This window comes from Brienomyrus brachyistius, chromosome 11 (assembly GCF_023856365.1).
Source record: "Brienomyrus brachyistius isolate T26 chromosome 11, BBRACH_0.4, whole genome shotgun sequence".
Taxonomy (NCBI): domain Eukaryota; kingdom Metazoa; phylum Chordata; class Actinopteri; order Osteoglossiformes; family Mormyridae; genus Brienomyrus; species Brienomyrus brachyistius.
Genome location: NC_064543.1, coordinates 3,465,136 through 3,490,393, shown reverse-complemented (window position 1 = coordinate 3,490,393; position 25,258 = coordinate 3,465,136). Strand labels below are relative to the sequence as shown.

Here is a 25,258-nt window from a genome sequence, read left to right as displayed (position 1 = left end):
GGCTAGAAGAGCAGATCCATCCTTACCTCCTCTACACGTTCAGGTTAAGACCACACTGGAGATTCCATGAAGATGTTGATCACATGGCATACAACAGCGACAAAAAAGAGCCGAGAGGGTTAGGCGCCCGAGATCAGTGCCGAGGGGCACAGTGATGAGGTGGACATGTTGCTGCCATGACAAGTTGTGTGCCGAGAAGGTTGAACTCATATAGGAGCAGCAGACACTCACGAATGTGAGTCAAGGCATCACTGGATGAAGCTCTTCCTCACAGCAACCCAGCATGAGCACCGGCTGAAACGACAAGGCCAGGCAACATTTCGATCTGGTGCTTTTACTTTCCCAGGACGGCACTCCAAAATTAATGAGACAATATGCTGATTGGTCTGGCAGAGCTTTGTCTTGTTCTATAATAATATGAAAAGACAGGGAACCCTAGTATATCAAACATATAAGCAGTACAGAGGTTTACCTGCAAACGGCATCTGAATTGAGGTAAGACTGGCAGAGAGTATACTTCACAGAGCTGCTTGACACGTTATTACGGGGGCCCTGTCCCCCACCCCCAAACGCATTGCTGTACGCCTTTCACCACTTCCCACATTCGTCGTTACACGATGCCCAGCAAATGCTGAGGTAAAAGAACGAAACTTATTACTGGTTTTCAGCGAAGGAATTCTTAACATTACAGTTCAGCCATCCATCCGTATTACAATAATGCTAAGTTGAAAAAATAATCTGTAGAAAAATGTAAATTAAATTAAAGAAAATGTATCTTTATAAAACTTAGAATGCAGATTGAAATGTCACGTATATAAAGATTATAGACGAGAAGTATATGGATAATGCTTGGACATGAGTTATGTTCCTCTCCACACTTCCAATGAAGGCAGAGATTAATGTGGGGAAATGGGAAGGGAAGGTTTAAAACTGCAACACATCCCTTATGCTGAATCTTCTGAATAGCTAAACATTGCTTCATTCAGGACATATATTTCCCAAAAGTATAAGCAAAGGATACACTCATGTGACAAAGATTATGACCCAATTTGCAGGCATTGGTGGCATTTTTCTATGCGCTTGAGCACCAGTAATCACAAACTAATTATAATATGAGGTTGCCATTTGTGGACCTTACACACTGACATTGTGAAGTGACAAAGATCAGCTGAGGCACCTATTGTCACTTACATGACATGAACAAAAGTCGACAATGTCAACACCACAGGAGTCCCAGTCCACAAAAAAAAGAGACGCCGATTCTTTCTTGCTTCTCATTCCATCAGCTACAGAATTACAAATATGCAAATTTCATGGTGTAGTTATACAATCTACCCAGGATCCAATGCTACGGCATGCATGTTCCTTAATGCTTTACGTGTCAAGTCCAATATGCAAGCACAAAGTCTGTTTACACCCCTAACACTTTTATTAACAAATGAGAATACACACTGTGTTCAATTTTAAAAGTACAATTTACAGCTTATTTACACTGCCCAAGTAGAAATCAACTGCATTTTTTGGAACTGTGAAACTTGCATTTCAAACCAGGGCCACCTTATGAGTTTTATACACAACACTCACAAGCATCAAAGACCACCAACCAAAAGGTTACAGGTAATTAAGAAGTGACACTTATTATGTCCTCTAGCTAACGAATGTTAGAATTTAGCATGTCTGACCCTGAAGTGTCTGCTGTATAAAACTGGAGTGGTTTCTAGCCAAATCCCGGCACATTGACTCCTACATCTGGACCATTCCTAGCTTTGAGAGAAACACGCACCTCCTTCCCACAAGCTAGTCCTCAGAGGTGCAAAGTTCAGGTTCAGAAATTCCAGGCCAAGATTTTGTTTCAACCAACCAGTTGAGTATAAAGGGTCACATTCACAGAGACTCAACAGGTGGGTTGAAACAAAATTTTGGTCTGGACTTATACTTTCTGAACTTGGACTTTCCACCTCTGCAAGTCCTGCCCCCCTCTGTTCTCCAGCTGGACCGTCCAGCTGCAGTTTCTGACCCAGACTAACTGAGAGGTTGGTGGCTTTGGCCAACATGCACCACGGCTCACAGGACATTCATGCTGAGGTAACACAGAAAATGAAGGCTTGCCCTCTGCCTCTTACAATCCCATTCCCTCATTGCTTTCATGCACTCTCAGAGATATTAACAAATACATTTCATTTTTTGAAAGAAAAAGCAAAAAAAAAGGTCTTTAAAATGCTAAAATTAAAAAAGAGGAAATTATATATGTCATATATATTTATTTCGCTCTCTTCTGTAAATTACAAATGACACCTGTTGTCAGAACAAGAACAGTTGAATATATTTACAGAAGTAAATTATCAACATACTTGAGAGCAGTTCCCATGTGGCGACCACTGCATACATACTGATGAAAGGTTATAGACAGCATAAGGCTTCGTCTCTCATTCACAACACAGTCCCATGTGTTGGGGACGGAAGTGGGTTTGTCATTGGCGATGGCTTCTAATACCCCTGAGAGCAGCTCTAAGGAGCATCCAGAGGGCAAATGGAGGTCTGCCTGTGCAGAAACGGGTAACAGGGGCAGCTTGACTGCAAGGTACCCAAGTATGACCCATCCAGCCTCTACCAGTGCTTGTACTACTCCATTCCTCAAGCTGTAACAGAGGAGCATCGATGCCTGGGACAATTCTCATGGGTAATTAAAAAAAAAAAAACTTTCTGCTAGTCATGAAGACTGGGAAAAAATAATTTAAACCCACATTTTTTTTTTTAAAAAAGGGAACGGAATTAGAAAAATGACTCTGTACACAAATGAGGTAGTTCTGCTTAACTGGAAGCCATAGTAGAAAACTGCTGTAGGGTGTTCAGTTGTCCTGCCACATATGCAATGGTCTGGAAAGTCCTCCTCGGCAAACCATCTTAATTGTTTCAAACGTCCATCTACGCACACTGAATTTGTATGCCTATATAAATGTACAGAGGACACAAACACACCTAAAATATTAGGCACCCGAGGCCCCCAAACTCCAGTCAGGGAGTATGTATGTGGGAATGTGTCGTGCTGCCATGCGAGTGTGAGGTATGGTGTGAGTGTATATGAATGTACGTTAACATGTGTGAACCCTGAGACAAGAGAAGGGAGGAGAGAGACAGGCAGTCAACACTCTTAGAGTGTAAATACAAGGCCGCTTCACTTGCCAACCCAGCAAGCTGCAAGTCCAGAAGCGAGTCTGCCCTCTGCTGGCCGCTGCGGACCGGTCCTTGTATGACGATTCATTAGTGTGTTCAAGCACATTCTAGTCTGCGCAAAATGCGGTGCTATTCATACAGACAGGTGCATAGGGAAATATATACAGTACTATGCATAAGTCTTAGACGGTCAAAGGAAATGAGGTTTAAATGATCGTCATGTTGATGCAAAGCTATATTATGCCTGTCAAAGTGTGTCGGCTTAGCCGTTTCAAAACATCTCCTGAAGTCACCCCAGCGTTTGCAGAAACCATCCAATACACACATGTAGTTTTCGACGTGACCGCTACCCCTTCTCGTATGGCTGATACCTCACTGACTTTTTTAATTAACTAAATTAATTCATTAAGTGAGCTCAAAGGAGAGGAAGCGAATGAACGGAATGGCTGAGGTGAGCGGCCCTGAGGAGAGGTTTGGGAGCTGAAGTGATGCTCTTCTAGCAATTCCAATAAAAATTACGGCCTCAGAAGAAGTTCTTGTTAGTTTTTATTCTGTTACTCTTAATTTGCATATGTTCTCATTTTAAGTTTTGTTTCTAGTTCTGAGCTCATACACACTTACCCAGATAAATAGCTTTAAGTATTTCCTTTGACTGTCCAAGACTTTTGCACAGTGCAGTATATATATCATACTGCTGAAAGTGCTCTGGATGAGCACCAGACACGCTCTCCCCACAAAGGTGCCTCTGCCCTGTGCTACTTCTTTCGCTTCAGCTAGGGGCACAGGTGTCCGTGCGGCGCTGAGGTAGCTTGGGCAAGATCTATGCTGGCAAAGGGGGAGGGACCTGTGGTGAGCTGAGGTGCGAGGGTCATCCCGGAGGTTAAGTGTCTGCTCCTGGCTTGGAGGGAGTCGTCACTGCTGGCACTGTGCTCCCGGAGCTCAGGCGTGGCAGGAAGCTCCGGGGAGCAGAATCCGTTGGAAAGCTCTGTCGCCGAAGCTGTGAGCGACGTCCGCCTGCATCTCTCCGGCTCGCTCTCTGGCACCCCGCTGTGATTGGTCAGCACCTCAGAAGTGGGTCTAGGCAGAGGCTGAGCCGCGAGCTGCACCTCTGGAGACTGGGCGTCCGAACTGCAGTCAAGAGATGGTTCTGGAAGGGGCTCGTCCATGAGGGAAGGGATGCGGGAGCCCGGAGAGCTCGCTCCCTTGTCCCGTACCTCTGGCCCCTCCTCTGGGTCAGACAGCTCCGAGTGCACGATCACTTCCGCTTCTACCTGGTTGCCGTTGGTTGAATCAAACACCCGCTCTCTGTGGGGGCCCTACAAGACAAACAGCAGATTGCTGAGCCAGGTGATGTTTTTCACTGGGAAATAGTTATTACAAAAGGTGGACATTTCAGGTGCAGAAAGTAAAAATTAGGAGTCTGCTGGACCAGAAATGTTCACCTCTGGTTACTACAGGAATGTATTGTCACATTAAGTTAAATTACTTATCAAATTAAGATACATATCTAGGACTACCCAATAACTAAAAGAGAGGTGTATTTGTGTGTCAAATATGTATCAAGCCATGAAAAAATAGTTTCCTGGTCTTTCTCAGAGTAATTCAACTTGTACACCCAAAACTGAAAAAGATACGTTGTATACGGGTTTTAGTTATGTATCTAGGCTGTTCTGCTGGGAGTTGCCTAGTTTTGGAGATACTGGCTGCAGAAATGTTGGTCTTTTCTGGAATATAATGGGACTGAACAGCATTCTTTCTGTGGTGTTTAAAGTGGCAAAAAAATATCACTGGACAGAAGCTATTGCCAGAGTGCTTATGCTCGTATCGTCTGTGCTGTGATACGACTGGTGTGTGGGGAAAAAAATAGATCGTACATTAAACTGCTCACTACAAAGGCTGTAGATTATCTTGAATTTTTGGTGCTTCAATCACCACAGAAAGAATGCTGTTCGGTCCTGTGATTTTCGACAGAAGACCGACATTTCTATGGGTGATATCTCCACAACTAGGCAACTCCCAGCAGAACAACCTAGTTGGATATACTGCACTAAAACCCCTCTAAAACATATCCTTTTTCGTTTTGGGGTGAACTGCCCCTTTAAGAGCAGTCCTCCAGCACATGTGTGGTCACTAAATTCCATGCACATGCACAAAAAAACATTTCCAAACCCCATGCCTTTTCATCTCTCTTACCTTGGTAGAGTCAACAGCTGAGGTCTGTGACAGTCCCTCTAGGGTGTGCTGTGCCCTCGGGCTCAGGGAGCCGTTTCCGAGGACTGGGGAGTCTTCTGTGAGGGTATCTCGGTACCTGGTGATGCGGCTGGCCCAGTTGCGGCTGATTGAGCCATTCCAAGCGACCTATGAAAGAAGAGGGTGTTATAGCGGGGGTCGGACCATCTGTATCTCATTTCGAGCACCCTACAGATCATCTCAGGCGCCTAATAAAAGCAGCTCTTAACATGGCAGAGAGCAGAACACAAGATAACTGGACACATTTAAAGCATATAGGGTCACATGCATAAGAAACGCTTCCAGTACGTTCTTCTGAGGCTGAAGTCTATATAAACCTTCAGTGCTCAGGTAAGGCTGAAGCTACTTCATAAGGGCATTAAGTCAAGCTCACAGTGAAAACAGATCAATTTGAAACATAACCTTAACCATAAGTAACCAAACAAAATACAAGACTTTAGACATCTTTAGCTTTGCTTTGCATTCAAAGATTTCTTACAAAACTCCTTGTTATCCTTGTAGGGACCAAAAAAAATGTCCCCACAAGATAAAAAGTTATGGGTTTTTGTCATATTGCGGGGAAATCTGGTCCCTACAATGTAATAATTACAAAAAACAAACAAAGAAACACACACAGAGAGAGTCAATGTTCTGTGGCATTAAATAGGTCTAGAGGCACCACAGTATAAAGGATTTAAACCCAAAGGTTCCTGGTTTGAGGCCCTACGACATAATAATTTCAATGTATAAAAACTATAAAGATTCTGTGGAGCATATGAGACCCACTCACCCTGGGCTCCAGGTCCAGGCTGTCATCCACTGAGGTGGGAGCCATGAGCCCCTGCTTCTCGGTGACCTCGGCCAGGGGTGTGCCTATTTCCTGGGACCCTGGGGGCATCAGCGTCTCCAGCTCATGGCAGTCACGGCACTCGGGTGCTGAGGCAGGAGTTGGGCGTCCTCGGCGGTACTGGCCAGGGAGAGCAGAGGAGTCCAGCTCACCTGAGATCTCCCTGAAAAAGCGAGAAGAGAAGGTCGTGCTGGGATGAAAGTCTCGGCCACTCTGTTGGCATGAAAACTAGACTAGGCACACAAAGCGTTGGGCATCACCTGTGCTTTTAAAATGGAGGAATGAAGATGGAAGAACTTCAAAACCTATTCTTCTACTGCATGAAAACAAGCCTCATACTAGATATATCTAATACGTGGTTCTGCAATAGTGGAACAAGCTACTCAACTACATCTGGTCTTCAAATCCCCTCTTGGCCTTCAAGAAAGGTCTTAAGATCCATCTCTTCTCAGAACACCTCAACTCACTCTACCACTGCATTAAGTAAAATGTTTGGTCATGATTATTATCTGACAGGAGATGAAGAAAAAAAAAATCACCCATCCATCTATTTTCAGCATATATTCATCCTATTATAATAGCATTGATAAGAAAATTGTTCCAGGGACAGGGTGTGAACATGTGAAACGCCACGCATTCCAGGCCAGACATACAAGGCAACAACTCCAACTATACGTGATGTCTTTGTAGAACATGCTAACTTCATACACAAAGAGCTGAGAAAATCTCTGAATTCGCTGCCCCAAAAAAATGAGGTGACACTAAAGTCAGACTGGCGTGTAAAAGGTTCTTTGTGGAAATGCATCGACACTGACGTGGCTCATTGTCACACCGTGTTATGGTGGAGGCTGGGCTTACCGGCGCTTGGCATTGCGGACGCTGACACAGATGCATAGCAGGATGCAGAGCAGACCCAAGCACACCCCCACGATGATGCCCGTCACCGAAGGAATGTCCAGCTCTGAACAGGGAATGGAGAACGAAACACAATTTAACCCCAGAACAGGGTCTGGGACAGGGCATTCACAGGTTGGCGATCTTGTAAATTTTCCCAGGTCTCCATCACCACTTGCGATACTTTAGCATCAGACCTGACTCAGATCAGATATTTAAACCAATTGATAGAACAGCTAAAAGAAAATACTTAGATATCCCTGCGGACATGGAGCAGCGTCCACCTCCCCCGCCGTCCTCCCTCCCATTTGCTGCTGGCTTGTTTGGTGAGCTGTCTAAAGCACTTCACACACCCAGGAGGGGCGATATTAATTGGGACTGGGCATCCCTCCTCTGGCAGCCACGTGGAGGGGGGGAGACAGATGGCTTGTCCCTCCCTCTCCCTCCTGAATATTCTCATTCAAAACACCCTTTGTTATTGGCAGAAAAGGGCACTTTGCCAAGCATAATGTATAATGTTCCGCCCAGCAAATCCAGACCGCAACCTTTTCCTCAGAGCTGTTCCGCTTCCTGCCTGCACCATACCCCCTGGATCTTCTGGTCTCTTCACAGCTTCCATCCTGATATTACCATACCGATACCACGAGTATTTTCCAAGCTGGAAGAGGACAGGGGAGGCCGAAGATACATGGAACCCTACTGACAATGATTATTTACATCCAGCTCTGGGAATGCCAGAGCTGTGAAAGCTCACCGTATCTCTCCGAAGGCGTGTGTATGTCCTTCACGGGGGAAAGGGGCCCCACGCCCACCACAGTGCATGCCCCCATCCTGAAGAAGTAGCGTGTGGCACTCCTTAGTCCCTGCACCTCCGTGCTGGTGATGCTCCCTGTGAGAAAGGAGCATAAACGAGGAGAACGATTCAGGACATGCGGTTACAGTGAGAAGTGCAGAACCAGGCAATGATGACGCAAAATGATACAAAGAGACACAACAAGGCGCATATGCAGTTTCACAAAGGATGAGACAAAGACACAAAGAGAAATATTGGGCCACGAATATGAACAGAGAAACACAGAGAATCATCCAAAGATACACACACAAACTGATGCTTAAACACAGAGTCATACAAAAGGCAGGCAAAGAATCAGTCACACAGACCGTCGCGTGACACTGATCTCCACTGGTGCTCTGGCTGGCTGCTGTTGCCACTGTACAGGATCCTGTACTCCACAATGATACCATTGGGCTCCAGTGGGGGGCGCCAACTGACAAGCACTGAGGAGGAATCAAGGGCGCTCAGCTGAAGGTCTGCAGGGGGTGTGGAGGGTCCTATAGAGGAGGCAGAGGAGAAGTGAGGGGAGAGGCACACCAGATGTGTTGTAATTAGACTGCAGAAAATAATCAGACAGTTCTACAGGATGCTGCGTCCCTGGGCTGTGCGCTTCCCCAAGGGACACCCTGCACCCTGCACCAGGAGGACCACGGCCTGGTAATGAATCACCCCCACAGCGGCCCTCCCCCAGAAATCAAACAGTGATGGCTCCATCTGTGCCTTTAATTACAGCCAACTATGCCCCATGGTCTTCCTCTCTTAATCCCCACTCTTTCAATGTGAGACTGAAAATGAGTACCGATCACACACACACACACACACACACACACACACACACACACACACACACACACACACACACACACACACACACACACACACACAGGTTTGTAATTATATCTTTGAAGGGACAGGGAAAACTCTAATCCCAACATGGTGACCTTAACCCCTGCCCAGCCTTAACCTTAACCATAATTACACATTTGGTCCCCCACAATGTGATAAAAAAGACACACGCACACACACACACACACACGTTTGTATCCATATCTTTGCGGGGACCATCCATTCATTCCTATGGGAAAAACCCTAATCCCAACCTTAACCCCTACCCAGCCCTAACCTTATGTTTTTAGAGTGGGAATATTTGCCCCCCGGCTAAGTGGGGCCATAAGCACTCTTTAAGGTAATGCATTTTAATGTAATTAATGCTCTCTTAATAGCTCGCACGCTATGATTCTTTGATCCGTCACCCACATTGTGACCCTGGCTACTCACTGTCAGAGAAGGTGGATTCCTCCACCGTGCCACTGAAGGGTCCATCCACCTCCAGGCCGTTGGACTGCACCGCAAGCTCGTAGCGGGTGAAGGGCTTCAGCGCCCCCAGCAGGATTTCCTGAGCAGAGCTAAAGGGTGGCACAGGTGGGGCATTTGCTCATTAACCGTGAAGGCCTCACGCATGTACCACACAGGTGGGGCATTTGCTCATTAACCGTGAAGGCCTCACGCATGTACCACACAGGTGGGGCATTTGCTCATTAACCGTGAAGGCGTCACGCATGTACCACACATGGGGGGAGGGAGTCGGCACCGGGCAGACCTGGTGTAGTAGGAGACGAGCGAGGCGTTGCGCAGGCCGGCGGGGCTGCAGCGCACTGTGTAGCTGATGATGCGCACTGTGCTGAAGCGTGGTTTCTCCCAGCGCAGCCAGATGGAGGTGGAGCTGTTGGCAGAGGCCTGCACGCTACTGGGGGGAAGGGGGGGCAGATAGGGCCAAGCAGGGGCTGAACAAATACAAACACAAGGAGAACATTCAGATTTTAATGAACACCTGCACTGGCACTCGACATCCTTGCGTGGACAAACACAGGCATACAAACTGACAGGCAGAACGTTCATCAGGTTTATGGGGTGGTTACTCAAGGGTTAAAGTGCCGCATGGTCAAAGGGCCAAACGATGAGCTTTATGGACATGCTCACACATTGGGCGATGGGAGGTCGAGGCAGACATCGAGAAAACCTTCACATTCACTGTCAAATATGGAAGTGGACGGATTTTTGGCATCTTGTACCCTTACAGAAACAATTAATTCAAAACTGTATGAGCTCATTTTGGCTAAAAAGTCAATCTGATAATGTGCCCTACGATACTGAAGTTGTGACGACGGACATCCCATCATCAAAATGAAACACAGTCAAAAGGCGACAAAATATTGCTTTAGCAAACACAAGATTTAGGTTCCTGTTAAGCCCTGAAGACTTCAGTGTGATCTAATGTTTAGAGGTGGAAAGTTCAGGTCCAGAAGGTAAAAATCCAGACAAAGGTTTTGTTTCAACCAACCAGTTGAGTCCTCTGTGACTGTGAATATGCATATTCAACTGGTTGGCTAAAACAAAAACCTTGATCCGGATTTGTACTTTCTGGACCTGAACTTTCCACCTCTGCAAATGTTTATTCTGAACACAAGACGACAGGTCACAAAAGCTGGAGAATGTCTACATGGAGCAGTGCTACAAGCAGCAGGCCACTCCCTGCTATAGGAAATAGTCCACTCAGGAGGTGGGTGTAACCACTGATTTTTCTACTGGTGTGATCTTCATCATAAGAAGCATATATTATACGTTATTCTGTGTCTTCTGTGTTACTTAGTTGAGTTAAGCTTATGTTAAAACAATCTGTGCTAAAATAAACTTCCACAATCTCTTTCTCATATATGTTTATTTTTTCTTATATTTAGTATTGGGCTAAATAAAAACTGAGGCTACTGTATGTGTTAATACAGACAAATACACACAAAGTCATGTATATAAACAGGCGTGCTTACAAATAACTTCATTTATATAAACAGGCTTCGAGTTCTACTTTAATATATGACTTGTAAGTCCCACTCAATAGAATGCCACTCTGACTTCAAAACACATGAAGCCCTTCTTACTTCTTCAAGCCCACGAGTTGAAGCATTTTACTTCATTAGGAAACCCCAAATGTTCCATTGTTTGGTGTTTACTCTCAGGTTAGGAAAGCACGTACTACACAGACACACACACACACACACATGTAGGGTATACCTATCCTTATGGGGCCCGCTCATTCACTTCTATGGGAAAAATGCTAACGCTAACTATGACAACCTTAACCCCCACCCTGCCCTAACCATAACCATAAGTAACCAGGCAAAGTACAAGAGTTTTTGCAGTTTTAGTTTTTTCATAGCAGTCACTGATTTTTATAAAATAGAATTTTCCCTTATGGGGATATTTATCACGTTATGGGGACATTGTGTCCCCATAAGGATAGGTAAACCCGCTCATATTCACATGCATGTACGCACACAAACATGCACGCACGCAAACCCTTACCTCCTGTGGTGGGCACTCTCTCAGTCCTGCCCTTCCACACTGCTGCATAGCCTTCAGTATGCTTGTTGTAAGCCCAAACCTCAACTTCATACATGTGGTCTGGGACTGGGAAACAGAGATAAGAGGGGGTGAGAGGAAACCACCAAAATTACCCAAGCTACTCAAGTCAGCATGTACAACAGAACTGAGAAACGTATAGTGCTACGTTATCCCATCTCAGCCAATGGACTGTGTTCTGTGAGCAGAAGCAAACCCAGACATCAACATTTAGACACAAACACACACAAATTTTGGGTTGTTTTCCTCATGGCGGCCTCTCTGGCCTACAGGTACAAATCCACCCAAATATAGCCAACCAAGTGACTGATCACATATGTTTTGGTAGTGGGATGTCACTCCATAGGTTAGGATTCAATGTCTGCAATAGAAAGGTCACAGGTTCAGATCTTGGCACTTAACCCCAATGGTACCCGGGACCGGCTAACCCTGCTGTCTCAGCTGGATGCTGCTCTGGACGAAAGCATCTGCCAAATAGCTATTATGTAAATATATTATGTGAAACTGCACTCTACCTCTCAACAGTATCATGCTAAGATATACAATGTGTTCATATTTTTTTTAGATAAATCCATATTCTGATAATATACAATTTCCCAGAACATCTTTCCAACTGCAAATTATATCAGTCAAAATATTCATTGGCTAGAATAATTTCCAGGAGCTGAAACTGCTTGACTGCCCATGTGTGAGACATACCATATATTCAGGTGGTATAATCATTAAGCAGCTTTTCACCACAGGCAAAATGGGCCAAAAAGGAGATTTAATGGACACTGAAACTGCTGAAACACAAGGCGTGAAGTATTCCAAGGCATTGCCGAGATCAGAAAGGCTAAACACAACCCCGATTAAATAAGACACACAATCAGGCACCAAGAAAGACCCAAGAAATACCTTAAAATAGCGTTTTTCAGCCAGTTTTCTGTGGTACACTATTGTGCCACAACCGTACATTCACACCGTGGGCGGCCAGAGCGTCAAAGCGACTGGAAGTCATTCATTCTGTATGGGAAGGCGGATCGCCAGGCGGCGAGCAGCAGCACGGTGTGGCGTATTGTGATCCGGGTAGCGAGAGCGTTAAAATAGAGCTGGAGCCTGGTCAACGCAGTATAAATGTATGTGTTATAAAAGATCTTTCAATGCCGAGATATACTTTCCTTTTCAAGGGCAAAGGTCTGTAATGCATTATATTGGTTGCCGTATGATAACATTTGGGATTTTAATCATAGCTACTGAAATTAAAATTTTGCGAAATTTTCAACGAAAAGGTTCATTGTTTTATCTGACATGCTAAATTAATATGTCTGACGTGGTGAAAGTGAAGTAAAAAGAGCAAAGCAGTCTAGGATGGAGTTCAATACCTGGACAACCCAACATAAATATAATTATATAGAAATATATATAAATAACGCTTATTCTAAGTTTCAAATAATACATCCATCTAGGCTACTGAACGCACATTCTTAGCTACACGCTGTATTTTTTACTAGCATGTTTCACCGATATCATTAAAGCGTGTTTGATACAGAGGCAAACGTTTAAAAATGAGGCACGGACCAAGATGTCTGAAATTATTGGTGATCCAGATGTGTTGGTGAAGTGCATAGTATTTTTTTTGCGGAAAAAAGGAAATTGCATACTAATTTTGGCGCCATAGAAATGCAAAGTAATGCAAATCGCCGGTAACTTTAACATTACTTATTTATAGCAGTAATGTTTCTCATGACATAATAACATGCGCTTTGACAAATTATATCCTATAGGCAGTCGACACAAGGATGCCCTGCAAGTTTATTTGATTTGCGGGCCACTTTAATAAGTTTGCGAGACCTGGCATTGTGAATATCCTTGTCCCCGCCTACTTGGTCTACGCCAGAGAGCGCCCACAGTGTACCTGACGCTCTCGCCGCCCGCCGTGTGAATGCACGGAAAAACTGCCCTACAACTGACACCCATTCTCGTAATTTTGTTCGACAATTTGCAAACTGCCCTGCCGTCAAAAGACAAGATCATGGACAGATTTTTGAAAAGGAAAATTTGACAAAACATACTTGATCCTAAGTCTGAAGATTCACATTGAAGGTAAAAGTCGGTTAGTACGTGGTAACCAATGGTGCGGCCTGGAAAAATGACCTTATGAGAAGTGTGCCTTGGCAGAAAGAACATTGGGAAACGAGGCCTTAAAGACTGACTTCTCAAAGGTATTATGGACAGATAAGGTGACAGTGACTCTTGATTGCTGGATCGGTCATAGACATGGGGCACCAGTTTGAGTCTGGCGCAGTAATTTGAGGGAGGACTAACATTGTGGGTTACTGTCGTCAGCCTTGAGCTACTTGAATCATTTTGAGTGGAAGATGGACTGAAAATGGGCTCGACAAAATACTACCAGTTTATGGATGACACTTCCATCAAGTAAAGAAAGAAGCCAGCAGTATTCAAGAAGAGCATGGTACTTATGAAGGACAATACTTTATTGCATGTGTCCAAGTACTCCACTGCTGCCCAGCAAAGGCTTCAAAGATTGCTGTCCTGATTTAAATGGTACTGAGGACTTGTAGGCCCTCCTCAAGTGTCAGATTTAGAGTAAGGGAACACAACACACATCTCTGCACAGCATCTGGGAGAGTTTGGTGGATACTTCAGCTGAAATCGGTCAAGAATTAAGAAGGAAACTGAGATTCTTTCAATGTGAGCCTCATGCAAGTAATGGAAATGATGGGTGGCTATATTGGCTAGTATTCTTACAGAGTAAAAATTTTAATAGTCATTCTATACTTGTTTTTTGATATACATTAGGAAATGTTAAGAAAGAAAATCTGTTGCCTAGCAATTGTGCAAATTTGTTTTTGAATGAATTGTTTTCTCTGGAAGGAGAGAAATATCACTTTTTCTTTGTATGAAATTCAGTGTTTATGAAAAGTTAAATTTAGGACTGACTGATCACATAACAGAAGTAATCCAGTGAAGCCACTCTTGCCTAATAATCACACACACACTCTATAGTTCAGCCTTTGCTCGCTGGTGACGCCACCTACCCAGTCCTGTTATTTCATAATGTTTATTTCTCTTCCTGAGCTTGATAGGCTGGATTGCTGGTCTCTCCTCTTTGGGCACAGGCTCCAGCTCCCGGTACTGCAGCTTATATCCAGATATCTGCGAGGAGTTGGGCGGAGGCTGCCATGCGACGTGCAGCGAGTACATTCTGGCCCTTACTTTCAGCTCAGTGGGAGCGAAGAACACTAAAAATAAACATAAGCAAAGAAGGCGATGTAAGGGAACATTGCATATATACTTCTGATACCTGCACACTTCCATTCAACATGCCATCTTCAAGTGTAATGGCGGTTATGCAACATATTGAAACATTTGTAGTGAAAACAAGGAACAAAATGCAAGAACTCTGTGAGCCTTAATTTCTTCAGATACAGTTAACCTTGGATCTGTACAGTCATGTAGCTGTATAATACCCCATTCTTTTGATTATTTTAATTTTCTCTATATGGTACATACATTCCACCTGTCTCCCATGCGCCGAATGCCCTTATTCAGACCATCCCAGCCAATCACAGGACATCAGGCTGGCCGTCCCCTGGATGGGCGGCTGCCAGCCAATCACAGTTGACTTAGACCATAGGTAAGACACAAAAGTGCCAGGGGCAGGATTTGAACTCACAACCCCAAGTCTATCCCCAAACGGCTTAACTTGGACTGAGATAAATTTATAGCAGTAGTGTTTGCCATGATGTAATTACATGCGCTTTGATAGATTATATTCTATCGGCAGTCGACACAAGGATACCCTGCAAGTTTATTTGATTTGCGGGCCACTTTAATAAGTTTGCGAGACCTGGCATTGTGAATATCCTTGTCCCCGCCTACTTGGTCTACGCCAGAGAGCACCCACAGTCTCCCTGACGCTCTCGCCGCCCGCCGTGTGAATGCACGGAAAAACTGCCCTACAACTGACACCCATTCTCGTAATTTTGTTCGACAATTTGCAAACTGCCCTGCCGTCAAAAGACAAGATCATGGACAGATTTTTGAAAAGGAAAATTTGACAAAACATACTTGATCCTAAGTCTGAAGATTCACATTGAAGGTAAAAGTCGGTTAGTACGTGGTAACCAATGGTGCAGCCTGGAAAAATGACCTTATGAGAAGTGTGCCTTGGCAGAAAGAACATTGGGAAACGAGGCCTTAAAGACTGACTTCTCAAAGGTATTATGGACAGATAAGGTGACAGTGACTCTTGATTGCTGGATCGGTCATAGACATGGGTCTATTTTGTCATAGAAATCACAACAGATTCTGCTTCGAGGCCAGACGAGCGCAGTGAGCGAAGGGAGAACTTCTCACCACTGGTCAGGTTCTGCTGCTCGGGCGTGCGGTGCAGAGTCCATTCGGAGGGCAAGCCAAAGCCGGCGCTGGTCCCAGCTGCCATGCGGAGCTGATAAGGCCAGCTGGGGAGCAACCCCTGCAGGGTGACTTGGGTGTCATTCCCCCCCACCTCCACTGAGGACACCTGGTCTGCTGTGACACACACAGAAGTCATGCGTGAAGCAGCTTCGCTGCATGCACACCAGGCAGGTGACACCATGCAACTGCGGATAAGTACACGCTGGGCCATGGATTTCTGAGGGGTCAGATACATGTCTGGCAACATCCTACAGGAAAATGAGACCCACCTATTATGGGACTGAAGAATCCCACAGAGGGCAGGCAGGAGTCGCACCACTCGTCATAAACCACAATTATAAGTATCTATCTCTCTTTAGAGTCTAACAGTATGGCCATCATTGTAATAAGGCTATATACTGTATATAAGGCTAACGCAGCAATTTTATCTATTAAGTATATCGATAACAGCCCCAAAGCAAACAGCTTCTGTATTAACTCATTCCCCTTATTTCTTAAATAGCAATAGCATCAAATTCCAAACGTAGTGTAAGTTACTAACAGGTGTTTGAAACATAAGGAGTGTGTTTATTGTTTTTCTACAGAAACTGAAATTTAAACTCCAAACAAGAATTAAAATAAACTTTTTCCGATAACCATCTTCACCCCACTACCTATGTAAACTCAAATCATGCACACACACACACACACACACACACACACACACACACACACACACACACACACACACACACACACACACAGTTGGTCTTCCTATCTAAATGGGGACCATCCATTCATTTCTATGGGAAAAACCTTAATCCCAATCACGACACCCTTAACCCCTACCCAACCCTAACCTTAACTATAAGAAACCAACCAAAATACGAGACTTTTGGCATTTTTACTCCTTTGATTGCATTCACAGATTTTAATAAAACTGAGGTTATCCAAATGGGGACCTTAAAAAGTGTCCTCAAAAGCAAGGAAGTTTCAGGTTTTACCGCACTTTGGTGACAATTTGGTCCCCAAATGTCATCTATATAAACCCCCCCCCCTCCCCCCCCACACACACACACACACACACACACACACACACACACACAGGTGTTTGAAATATAAGGAGCGTGTTTATTGTTTTTCTACAGAAATGGAAATTTAAACTCCAAACAAGAATTAAAATAAACTTTTTCCGATAACCATCTTCACCCTTGTACCTATGCAAACTCAAATCATGCACACACACACACACACACACACACACACACACCATTAACTGGCAACAGCTACACACCAATTGCACACCAAAATGCAGGGTATTTCCTCACATTCACTGTGAGAAATTAATCAAAACATCTAAACAGTAGCATAAGACATCCTAGAAAATAGAAAGGAAGGCTACAGTCCCGAGTGGGCAGAAGGCCAGTAGGGGGCGCACACCTTGGTCCAGGGGGCTCTGTAGTCGATGCGGTAGCGGGTGACGGTGCCGTGGCTGTGCTGGGGGGACAGTGGCAGCCACATGACGCGGATCTCGGTAGGGGTGGTGCTGAGCAGGGACAGCTGCGGAGCCATGCTAGGCACTGTGACACAGAGCGTGGCATTCAGCGACGGGCACTGCAAGCGGAGGTCAAACCGCCTCTTCCTCGTCACTCACCACCTTCCGGCATCGCCACGGTAACAGGCTTGGAAGGCTGACTGGCCCCCATGGGAGAGTAGGCCACCACGTAGAAGGTGTAGGACGTGTGTGGCAGCAGGTCCTTCACCAGGTAGTCTGTGGTGTCATTGTTCACAGCAAACTGGTATTCCACAATCCCAGCTCCTGGAGGATTAAACACAGCAATAAAAACAGAAAAATGAAACACGTCCATGAATAATTCTACTGTGTTTATATTATGAGAAGCAGATAGCACGTGAGCTTATATGTCTCTGCTTGGCTCTGGTGTTGTTCTCCCGTGGTTAGGCACTGGTTTGTTTTTCAGTCTCAGAACCTCGGGGAAGTGTGTTGATACTGTACTCTTCCATTTCATATGGTTAGTACATATCACCGATCAGCTTTCTGGTTAAACAAACAGGACCCCCAGCAGCTTAGATATGCGGCAGCTGCACGCTGCCCCCTGCAGGCTCAGCTGCTGCTCACCCGCTTGCTGGTAGTGTACAGAGAAGCCGATGATCTGATCACTGTTGTGCTCGGGTCGTTCCCAGACCAGCAGCACGGCAGTGCTGGACTGCGGCGACGCAGACCTCAGCCACGGGGCACTGGGGAGCCCCTCGCGCACTATTACAGACAGCCTGGTGGTGGCGCAGGCCGTGCCGAGGGGGTTGGTGGATATGCACTGGTAGTATCCCGCGTCGGCCGCCCCCAGCTGGTTTATGAGCAGGACGCCGGGGCTCGGGCTCTTCACGCGGCCGTTGGGCTGCACTGGCTCGCCGTCCTTTAGCCATCGCAGAGTTGGGGCCGGCTCCCCTGAGCTGTTGCAGACTAAACGTGCGGTATTGCCTCGGGATAGGGACACCATCTCTGGCGACTGCAAAATCATTGGAGGAGCTGGGGGGGGGGGAGGTGGGGGAGGGGCAGCACAACAGCTGAAATAACAAGCTCAGCTCTCCACACTACACAGCCTCTCCCCGGTTACGATAGGGTTACATTCCGACAGACCTATCGCATGGTGAAAATACCGTAAGGCGGGAAAATGCATTTAAATACAGCACAGCTAAGCTAACAAAGATCATAGCCTAGCATATACCTACCTCAAATATGCTTTAGCCGACAATTGGGCAGAAACATTAAACACAAAGCCTAATTTATATAAAAGTGATGATGAATATATCATGAAATTTACTGAATAATGTACTGCAAGTGAAAAACGTTTCCCCATCGTAAAGCTGAAATATTGTAAGACGGACAATCGTAAGACAGTGTCCTGGGGGGGGGTGGGGGCGAGGTCACTCACACAGCACCCGCAGCTCCGCGGACGCGATGACAAACTCCCGGGTCTTCGGCTTGTTGGCGCGGCACACATATATGCCGGCATGGTGACTCCGAGTGTCTGGGATAAGGAGGTTCGTTTCCAAGACAACAGCATCTGTGGAAATGGGCTTTCCATCTGTGCAAGATGGGCCACAAGGCGGGTAATGATCATTTTTTCAGTTTTTAAACATAAACACATCTATTCTTTTCAGAGTAATTAAAAGCTGTAAAAATAAAACATTCAGGAGAAAAATAACCAATTGCAGTTCCTGTGACATTCTGGCTTTACTCCAAAAAGAAGCAAAATTATCCATTAGCACAAATGCTTGATAAATTTGTGGTGGATTATTCCGTTTCCATGGCTAAATGTTCTATTTTATGGGCAGAAAGTTATGTTTGATTAACAGTAATTATTTTTATTTTAGTTCTCCCAGTCAACATGCTTTGTTACCCATGGAGGGCTGCAATGGCGTAAGAGAGAGTTTGATATTTGGCGGGAGACAACTTAATAATTAATATTCAGAGGTAAATGAGTGTAAATGAAGTCAAATGAAATATTCAATGGTACACGCCCCCACTGGTATGGCTGGTATTCTCATTTACAGATGTGAGTTTACAATGATACCAAAAGCATTTTTAGCAAAATTATTCATAAAATCATGCTAAGCAGGAGGCTGTCCCCGTTTATGTGGTAACTGCCAGCAATTAAAAAAAAAAAAATCACCTGTGGATAAAGTACACAAATAACAGTTTTCATTGTCTTTCTTTCGCAGCAAATACTGGAGCTAAGAATCGTTTTTGGCGGGGTATCAATCATCCAAACCACCAGATGTCTCTTTTTGACGCAATGTACAATGGTTGTCTGGCAATGACTGCAGAGAATTATCAAGCAGTCATCTGCCAAGCCAGGAGATTCTGTCACTGCTACATTGCGAGGGGGATCATAAACTATGATGGTGATGAGAGTCTGTAGCCTAATGACAAAGAATGAAACAATGGATTTGTTTTTAGCATAGAGTAATTTAGCTGTGCTTTTTAACAGTCTCTCCACACTATATTTGCATAGCTTTAAGTTTTATTTGCACTTTTTTCAATTACAGATGTTTTTCATTGCTACCACGACATATACACCTACAGGTAGCCCTGCATGATGTGCAATGCAAGTATCAACATTACAAGCTATGCACATGCTACTGTCATATTGTAAGGACTGCGATAGTCAACTGGGTTCAGACTGGTCTTGGGCGGTATTTAATTTTCCGTACTGTCTGGACATTATACTATAGTAGACGGTATTTTTTTTAAAGGAATGCTATTCCGGTAGTTTGAAATCTTGCCAATAAAATTAGTTATTTGTGAACTGCAATTTGCAATTGAGACGGTCGTACCATTTCAGGATTATCTAGTACATGTTAAAAATCAGTGCGAAGTTTGCTGCTGCTCTTGAATGAGCTCAGCAAATGCTCTCTGGACTAATTCTAAAAAATTTCATCCTTGTTGTCAGACCCAGTCATAGACAATGAGGCATGTTTGTAAGGTTTTTATTTATTTATTTACTTTTTAAAAAAAGCAAAACTAAGGGGGAGGAGAACCAAAAGGCACCTTCCGCTGCATGGAAATATTTGGGATTCCATAGAGATGATATTGAGCAAAAACCAAGCGATTTGTTGGCCCCACTGTGTGCTGGCAGAATGTGAGGCCACACCACCAACTTATCTGACAGACTGTACTGGCAGATGATACATTTTCATATTTTTTTTTCCTTAATAACAATATTTATCGCAAAAGAATAAATCACATTGCGATATTTGAAATTCCAGTACCGCGCAGTGCAGCCTACAGGCCAAAGTCAGTACCAAAACTGTTTGTAAAACATCCACAGATTTTAAGCACATCGGTAATTTTTCTACTTCATTATGTGAGCCTGACAGAGTCAAGCGGCTGGCAGATCGATGGGTAGATGTAATTTTTCCACGTCTTCTACACAATACAATACACGCTAAATGTCTCCAGAGAAGACACAATAGCTAATTTTCTTTGACAAGAAATGGTCAAGTGAATTGTTCACAACAGAGACTAATTATGGATGACACATGTGTATGTATCCTTTGATAGGCTGGCATTGATGGCTGAAGTTGGATTACATGGAGGTGCCGTGTACTAGGTGGAGAAGCACCATCCTTAGATAACAGATGGACACATCTTGATGCATCCTGTTGATTCCAAAGCCTGCCATTCAGGCTGATTGTCACTCCATTTTGGCAGTAATCTCATTCTGGAAAACGTCATGGTTTTGGCTACAATGTTAAAGCTTCCAGCTTCCCCCAGCTGGTTTCCATAGACCATCATTGTGTGTTTGGGTGTCTGCACCCTGCTTGACCTGACATTCTCTCCAGTAGAACCTCACTCCTGTGCCCTGCACTGCCTGGGATGAAACTCAGGCTCACCACACACCAGGATAAGCAGGTGGGAGACAGGTGAATGAACAACAACAACAATAATAAAAATAATAATAATGATAATAATAATAAAAGTTAGGGTTAAATTTACACAGAGAATAGATCTGAAGGTTCAGCTAAGTTAGCATACAAATAATGCTTATGTCTTGTTGCGGGATTAACAGCAGCGACCCTCTGTGGCGTTTGGAAAGACTTGGCAATCTAACGATTTCTCTGGCCATTATTGAAGGAAACAGACTGTGAAAAAAAAAAAACTTCTTTCAGTGCTGTTTTTCTTTTTAAAGGAAATGTTGAAATTACGGAGCAAGTCTCATTATATAACCTCATTACTGAGAAGGAAGGAGGTATGCGGAGGGCAGGATGGGAAATAAAATGCACACGCTTTATGAGATGTCAGCATTGAAAACAGACCAGCGTAATGCAAGTGGAGATGGCGAAATGAATGAATGACAGGGTGGTTAAATGACAGAGCATCCTCACTACATGACGGTTAATGAGAGCTCACAAATGGTGTTTGAGACGTTCTGGCCTTCAGTAGTGGTAGGGTGAGTTTGGGATGGGGGGTGACTTACCCTGTCTGCTCCAGGATACCAGGGGTTTAGGGTGTCCCTGGGCCATGCACTCCATTACAGTGGGACGTCCTGACACCACTGTGGTGTTCTGGGGGGGCACATGAATCACCACCTGAGTAGGTGCTAGGCCTACGGGCATATGAAAAACACAAAATTATTTTCTCACAGTGTCCAGCAGAGGACAGTGGTGTATGTAACATACCTGCTTAGGAAATTAAGAGGGGGGGGGTCCATTATTTAAGCAGTAAGTCCAATAAGTCTATTATTTAAGCAGTTTCACTTTCAATGTATTGTTACATAGGGCCTTTCACAATAGAATTTTCTTAAAGCACTTCACAAAGGCGTGTTGCGATAGATCCCTGCATCATTCATACAGAAAAATTCAAAAGCAAGGAATAGAGAAGTCAAAGCAATGCAAGGAAGAATGTCGGATGACAACGGAAGACGGCAACAAAAAACTAGGGAGAGAAAAGAAATCTATAGGGCCTCAAGGTCCACTGACTGCCGAAAAAAATCAGATAAAACTAATGTCCAGGAAACAGAAAAAATGCTCCATGTTTCCATCCATCCCGTCGACTGTGGTGTGGGGGCGGGGGTGGTGACAGTAGAGGTTTTCACTAATGATTGCTTAAATTTGGTCTGTCGCTGTTGGGTTGGCAGACAATCCGTTCGGGTCGGCAATTTGTACCCCCTCCCCACCCGTATCCATGCCCCTGACTCTTCGCTAACACGACCTCTCACAGTCTCCCGTTTCATCCTGTCAAACCCGCCAATCATGGTGCTTTGTGTGTGTTAAATGACCAGAATGACAGAGGCAGACGTCATTTTATGACCCCACCTAGAATGATGTCATCCTATACATCCTTGTCTAACTTATCACACCTGGTCCTGGGTCCAACTTGTCAATCAGATCATCCGTTCATCTGTCAGTAATTATAGTCTGGGTGGAATTATGACGTGCAAGAATGGCACCATGAAATTTCAGACCTACGCAAATATATCCTTAAACATAGGAATGAAATGGGAAGCTGTAAGTAGTTAGTAGTTCCACAACACATTAATCAGGGCAAGGAGACGGGGATTTTAATACACTGATTGTCGGGGGAGGGGAAAACAACTCTGTCACTTTGCCAGATTTTTCATTTCTTTAGAACAGGCAGAAAATCGGGATAATAAGTGTCCGTTTTTTTAGATCAGTTTTCCTTGCACAAAAAATATGCATAAAGGCGTAAAAGGTAAAGAAAGGGCTTTTCTTTGAAGCCGGCTCTGTTCCATTATTAGTGAGAGAAGCTTATTAAAATGCTCCGAAACTCAGCAGCAGACAAGATATAATCAGACAGCTGAGCTGGACATTATTATTGCTGTAATGAATACAGAGCCATTAATACACAATGGGTCCAGCGAGTCTCTGCGGAGGATGACAGGCAGCATGATGGGTAACGATGAGCACCAGGGAACCTAGGCAGCACACAAGAGCACATGTGGGTGCTACCCAAATGGAGGGAGGGCCCAAATTCACCAGCAGCGACGGCATGCAAGGGCATGGCTGCGGCATCACACGGCACGGCCCGACCTGCGGAGGGACCCCCAGTGTACACAGGGCTACAGCTACAAAAGCACTCATACCATTGGAAACGGTGAGTGTGGCGTCCTGGCTGAAGAGCTTGTGTGCTGTGTTGGATGCCACACAGCGGTAACTTCCTGCATCCTCCCTTCGCACTCCCAGAATCTGCAGTACGCCGCTGGGCAGGGAAATGTACCTGTTGGCAGAGGAAGTGTGGAACTGGCACTCAGATGCCACATCAATCACGTTGACTGTCAAACACACCACGTCCCGGTATAAAGTCACTGAAAACGTGTACCCATCAAACACACACACGCACACACACACACACACACACACACACACACACACACACACACACACACACACACACACACACACACACACACACACACAAGTTTGTAATTATGTCTCTTGAGAGGACTGTCCATTCATATTTATAGGGAAAACCCGATGACCTTAACCCCTACCGAGCCGTAACCTTAACCATAAGTAACCAAATAAAATACAAGGCTTTTGGCAATTTTTGTTTTTTGACTTCATTCGCAGATCTATGGACTCAAAAAACGGTCCCCACACTGTGGGAAATTTGGTACCCATAAATTTACAAAAAACCTAATCCTATCACACAAACACACACACAATTGGGACTTGGAGGAGTTCTCACTGACTAGCTTTGCTGCAGGGAAGAATTAGCACTGAAAATTCCCGTTATAAAATATAATCAATTATGGAGGACATTAATCAACAGGGAAACATAAAAGGGACCATACCCCCCCCCCCACCCCACCCCACACACACACACACACACACACACACACACACACACACACACAGACACACACACACACACACACACACACACATACCCACACACCTCCCTAGGCACACTAACACGACAGAGGCCTGACCTGTATGTTTCTTTGGAGTGGGGAGTCACATAGGGACAGAGCCATAAAACTAATAAGTCAAACGGCAGATTCATGCCACCAGTTTGGTAATGAGGTAAACTTAGAGCATGGTACAGAAACAAGCACAATCAGAAATTTAACTGTATATATTAATAACACATTAGCAAATGTGCATGTGCTGGAAAACCCATGAACACCTTCCTGCACGGCCTCTCTCGGTGTTCACCACTAATGGCAGAGGGATGTCAGTTCTGCTCAAATTCACACCTCTGCAGCATCGCTATGCAAACATCACTGTGAACTGAATAAAAACTCAGCAGGTAAGTGGCTATTCCTGCTGGAAATAATACAAAGAGATGGAAAAACATACACTACCAGCGTCATAAGGCATCTGACAGGCCACTTTACCTACAGCCAATTTATGGAGGCACAAAAGCAGCAGCAAAATATTTCAAAATAGGAACACTCCCTCTGTAAAAGCACTAAGACCCAGGGCAAGGCGCCCAGACTCAGTGCACTATGGTAAATGATGGTGCCAGTAACACTACTAAAGACAACGGCAACAAATATGGCTGCCGCAACGATTAAATTAATCAAATCATAAACATAACACATGCTTATATGCAAGGTGGAAAGCTCAGGTTCAGAAAGCAAAAATCCAGACCAAGCTTTTGTTTCAACCAACCAGTTGAGTATAAAGAGTCACAGTCACGACTACCCACCTGGTTGGTTGAAACAAATTCTTGGTCTGGATTTGTACTCTCTGAACCTGAACCTTCCACCGCTGCTCATATGCATGGCTGAATGTTCATTGGAGGAATCCAAGTATGACTGCAGCTGCTGACATCCCGGATTGTACATGTGAATTCTCATGCAACTTGCTGCCGATATCTACATTTTTTAGGAAAGTTTGTTATAAACACCTAAACCGTGACATTTCATTAAGCGATATTTAGAGCGCGTTAGCGGATGGCTAACTGGCACACT

At 44.7% G+C, this 25,258-nt stretch overlaps 1 protein-coding gene across 1 annotated transcript in view; it reads right to left on the bottom strand.

Moving 5' to 3' along the window:
- Positions 1-1,421: 1,421 nt before the first annotated feature.
- Positions 1,422-25,258, bottom strand: part of LOC125751967 (immunoglobulin superfamily DCC subclass member 4-like) — a 39,051-nt gene continuing 15,214 nt past the window's right edge. The window contains 18 exon segments of the mRNA XM_049031440.1: positions 1,422-4,490; positions 5,368-5,532; positions 6,194-6,413; positions 7,109-7,211; positions 7,899-8,033; positions 8,306-8,476; positions 9,258-9,385; positions 9,580-9,763; positions 11,340-11,444; positions 14,438-14,641; positions 15,759-15,932; positions 17,238-17,253; positions 17,256-17,377; positions 17,452-17,616; positions 17,935-18,342; positions 18,749-18,901; positions 21,797-21,925; positions 23,423-23,556. Coding sequence (XP_048887397.1) covers positions 3,948-4,490; positions 5,368-5,532; positions 6,194-6,413; positions 7,109-7,211; positions 7,899-8,033; positions 8,306-8,476; positions 9,258-9,385; positions 9,580-9,763; positions 11,340-11,444; positions 14,438-14,641; positions 15,759-15,932; positions 17,238-17,253; positions 17,256-17,377; positions 17,452-17,616; positions 17,935-18,342; positions 18,749-18,901; positions 21,797-21,925; positions 23,423-23,556 — 3,259 coding nt within the window. The 3' untranslated portion in view covers positions 1,422-3,947.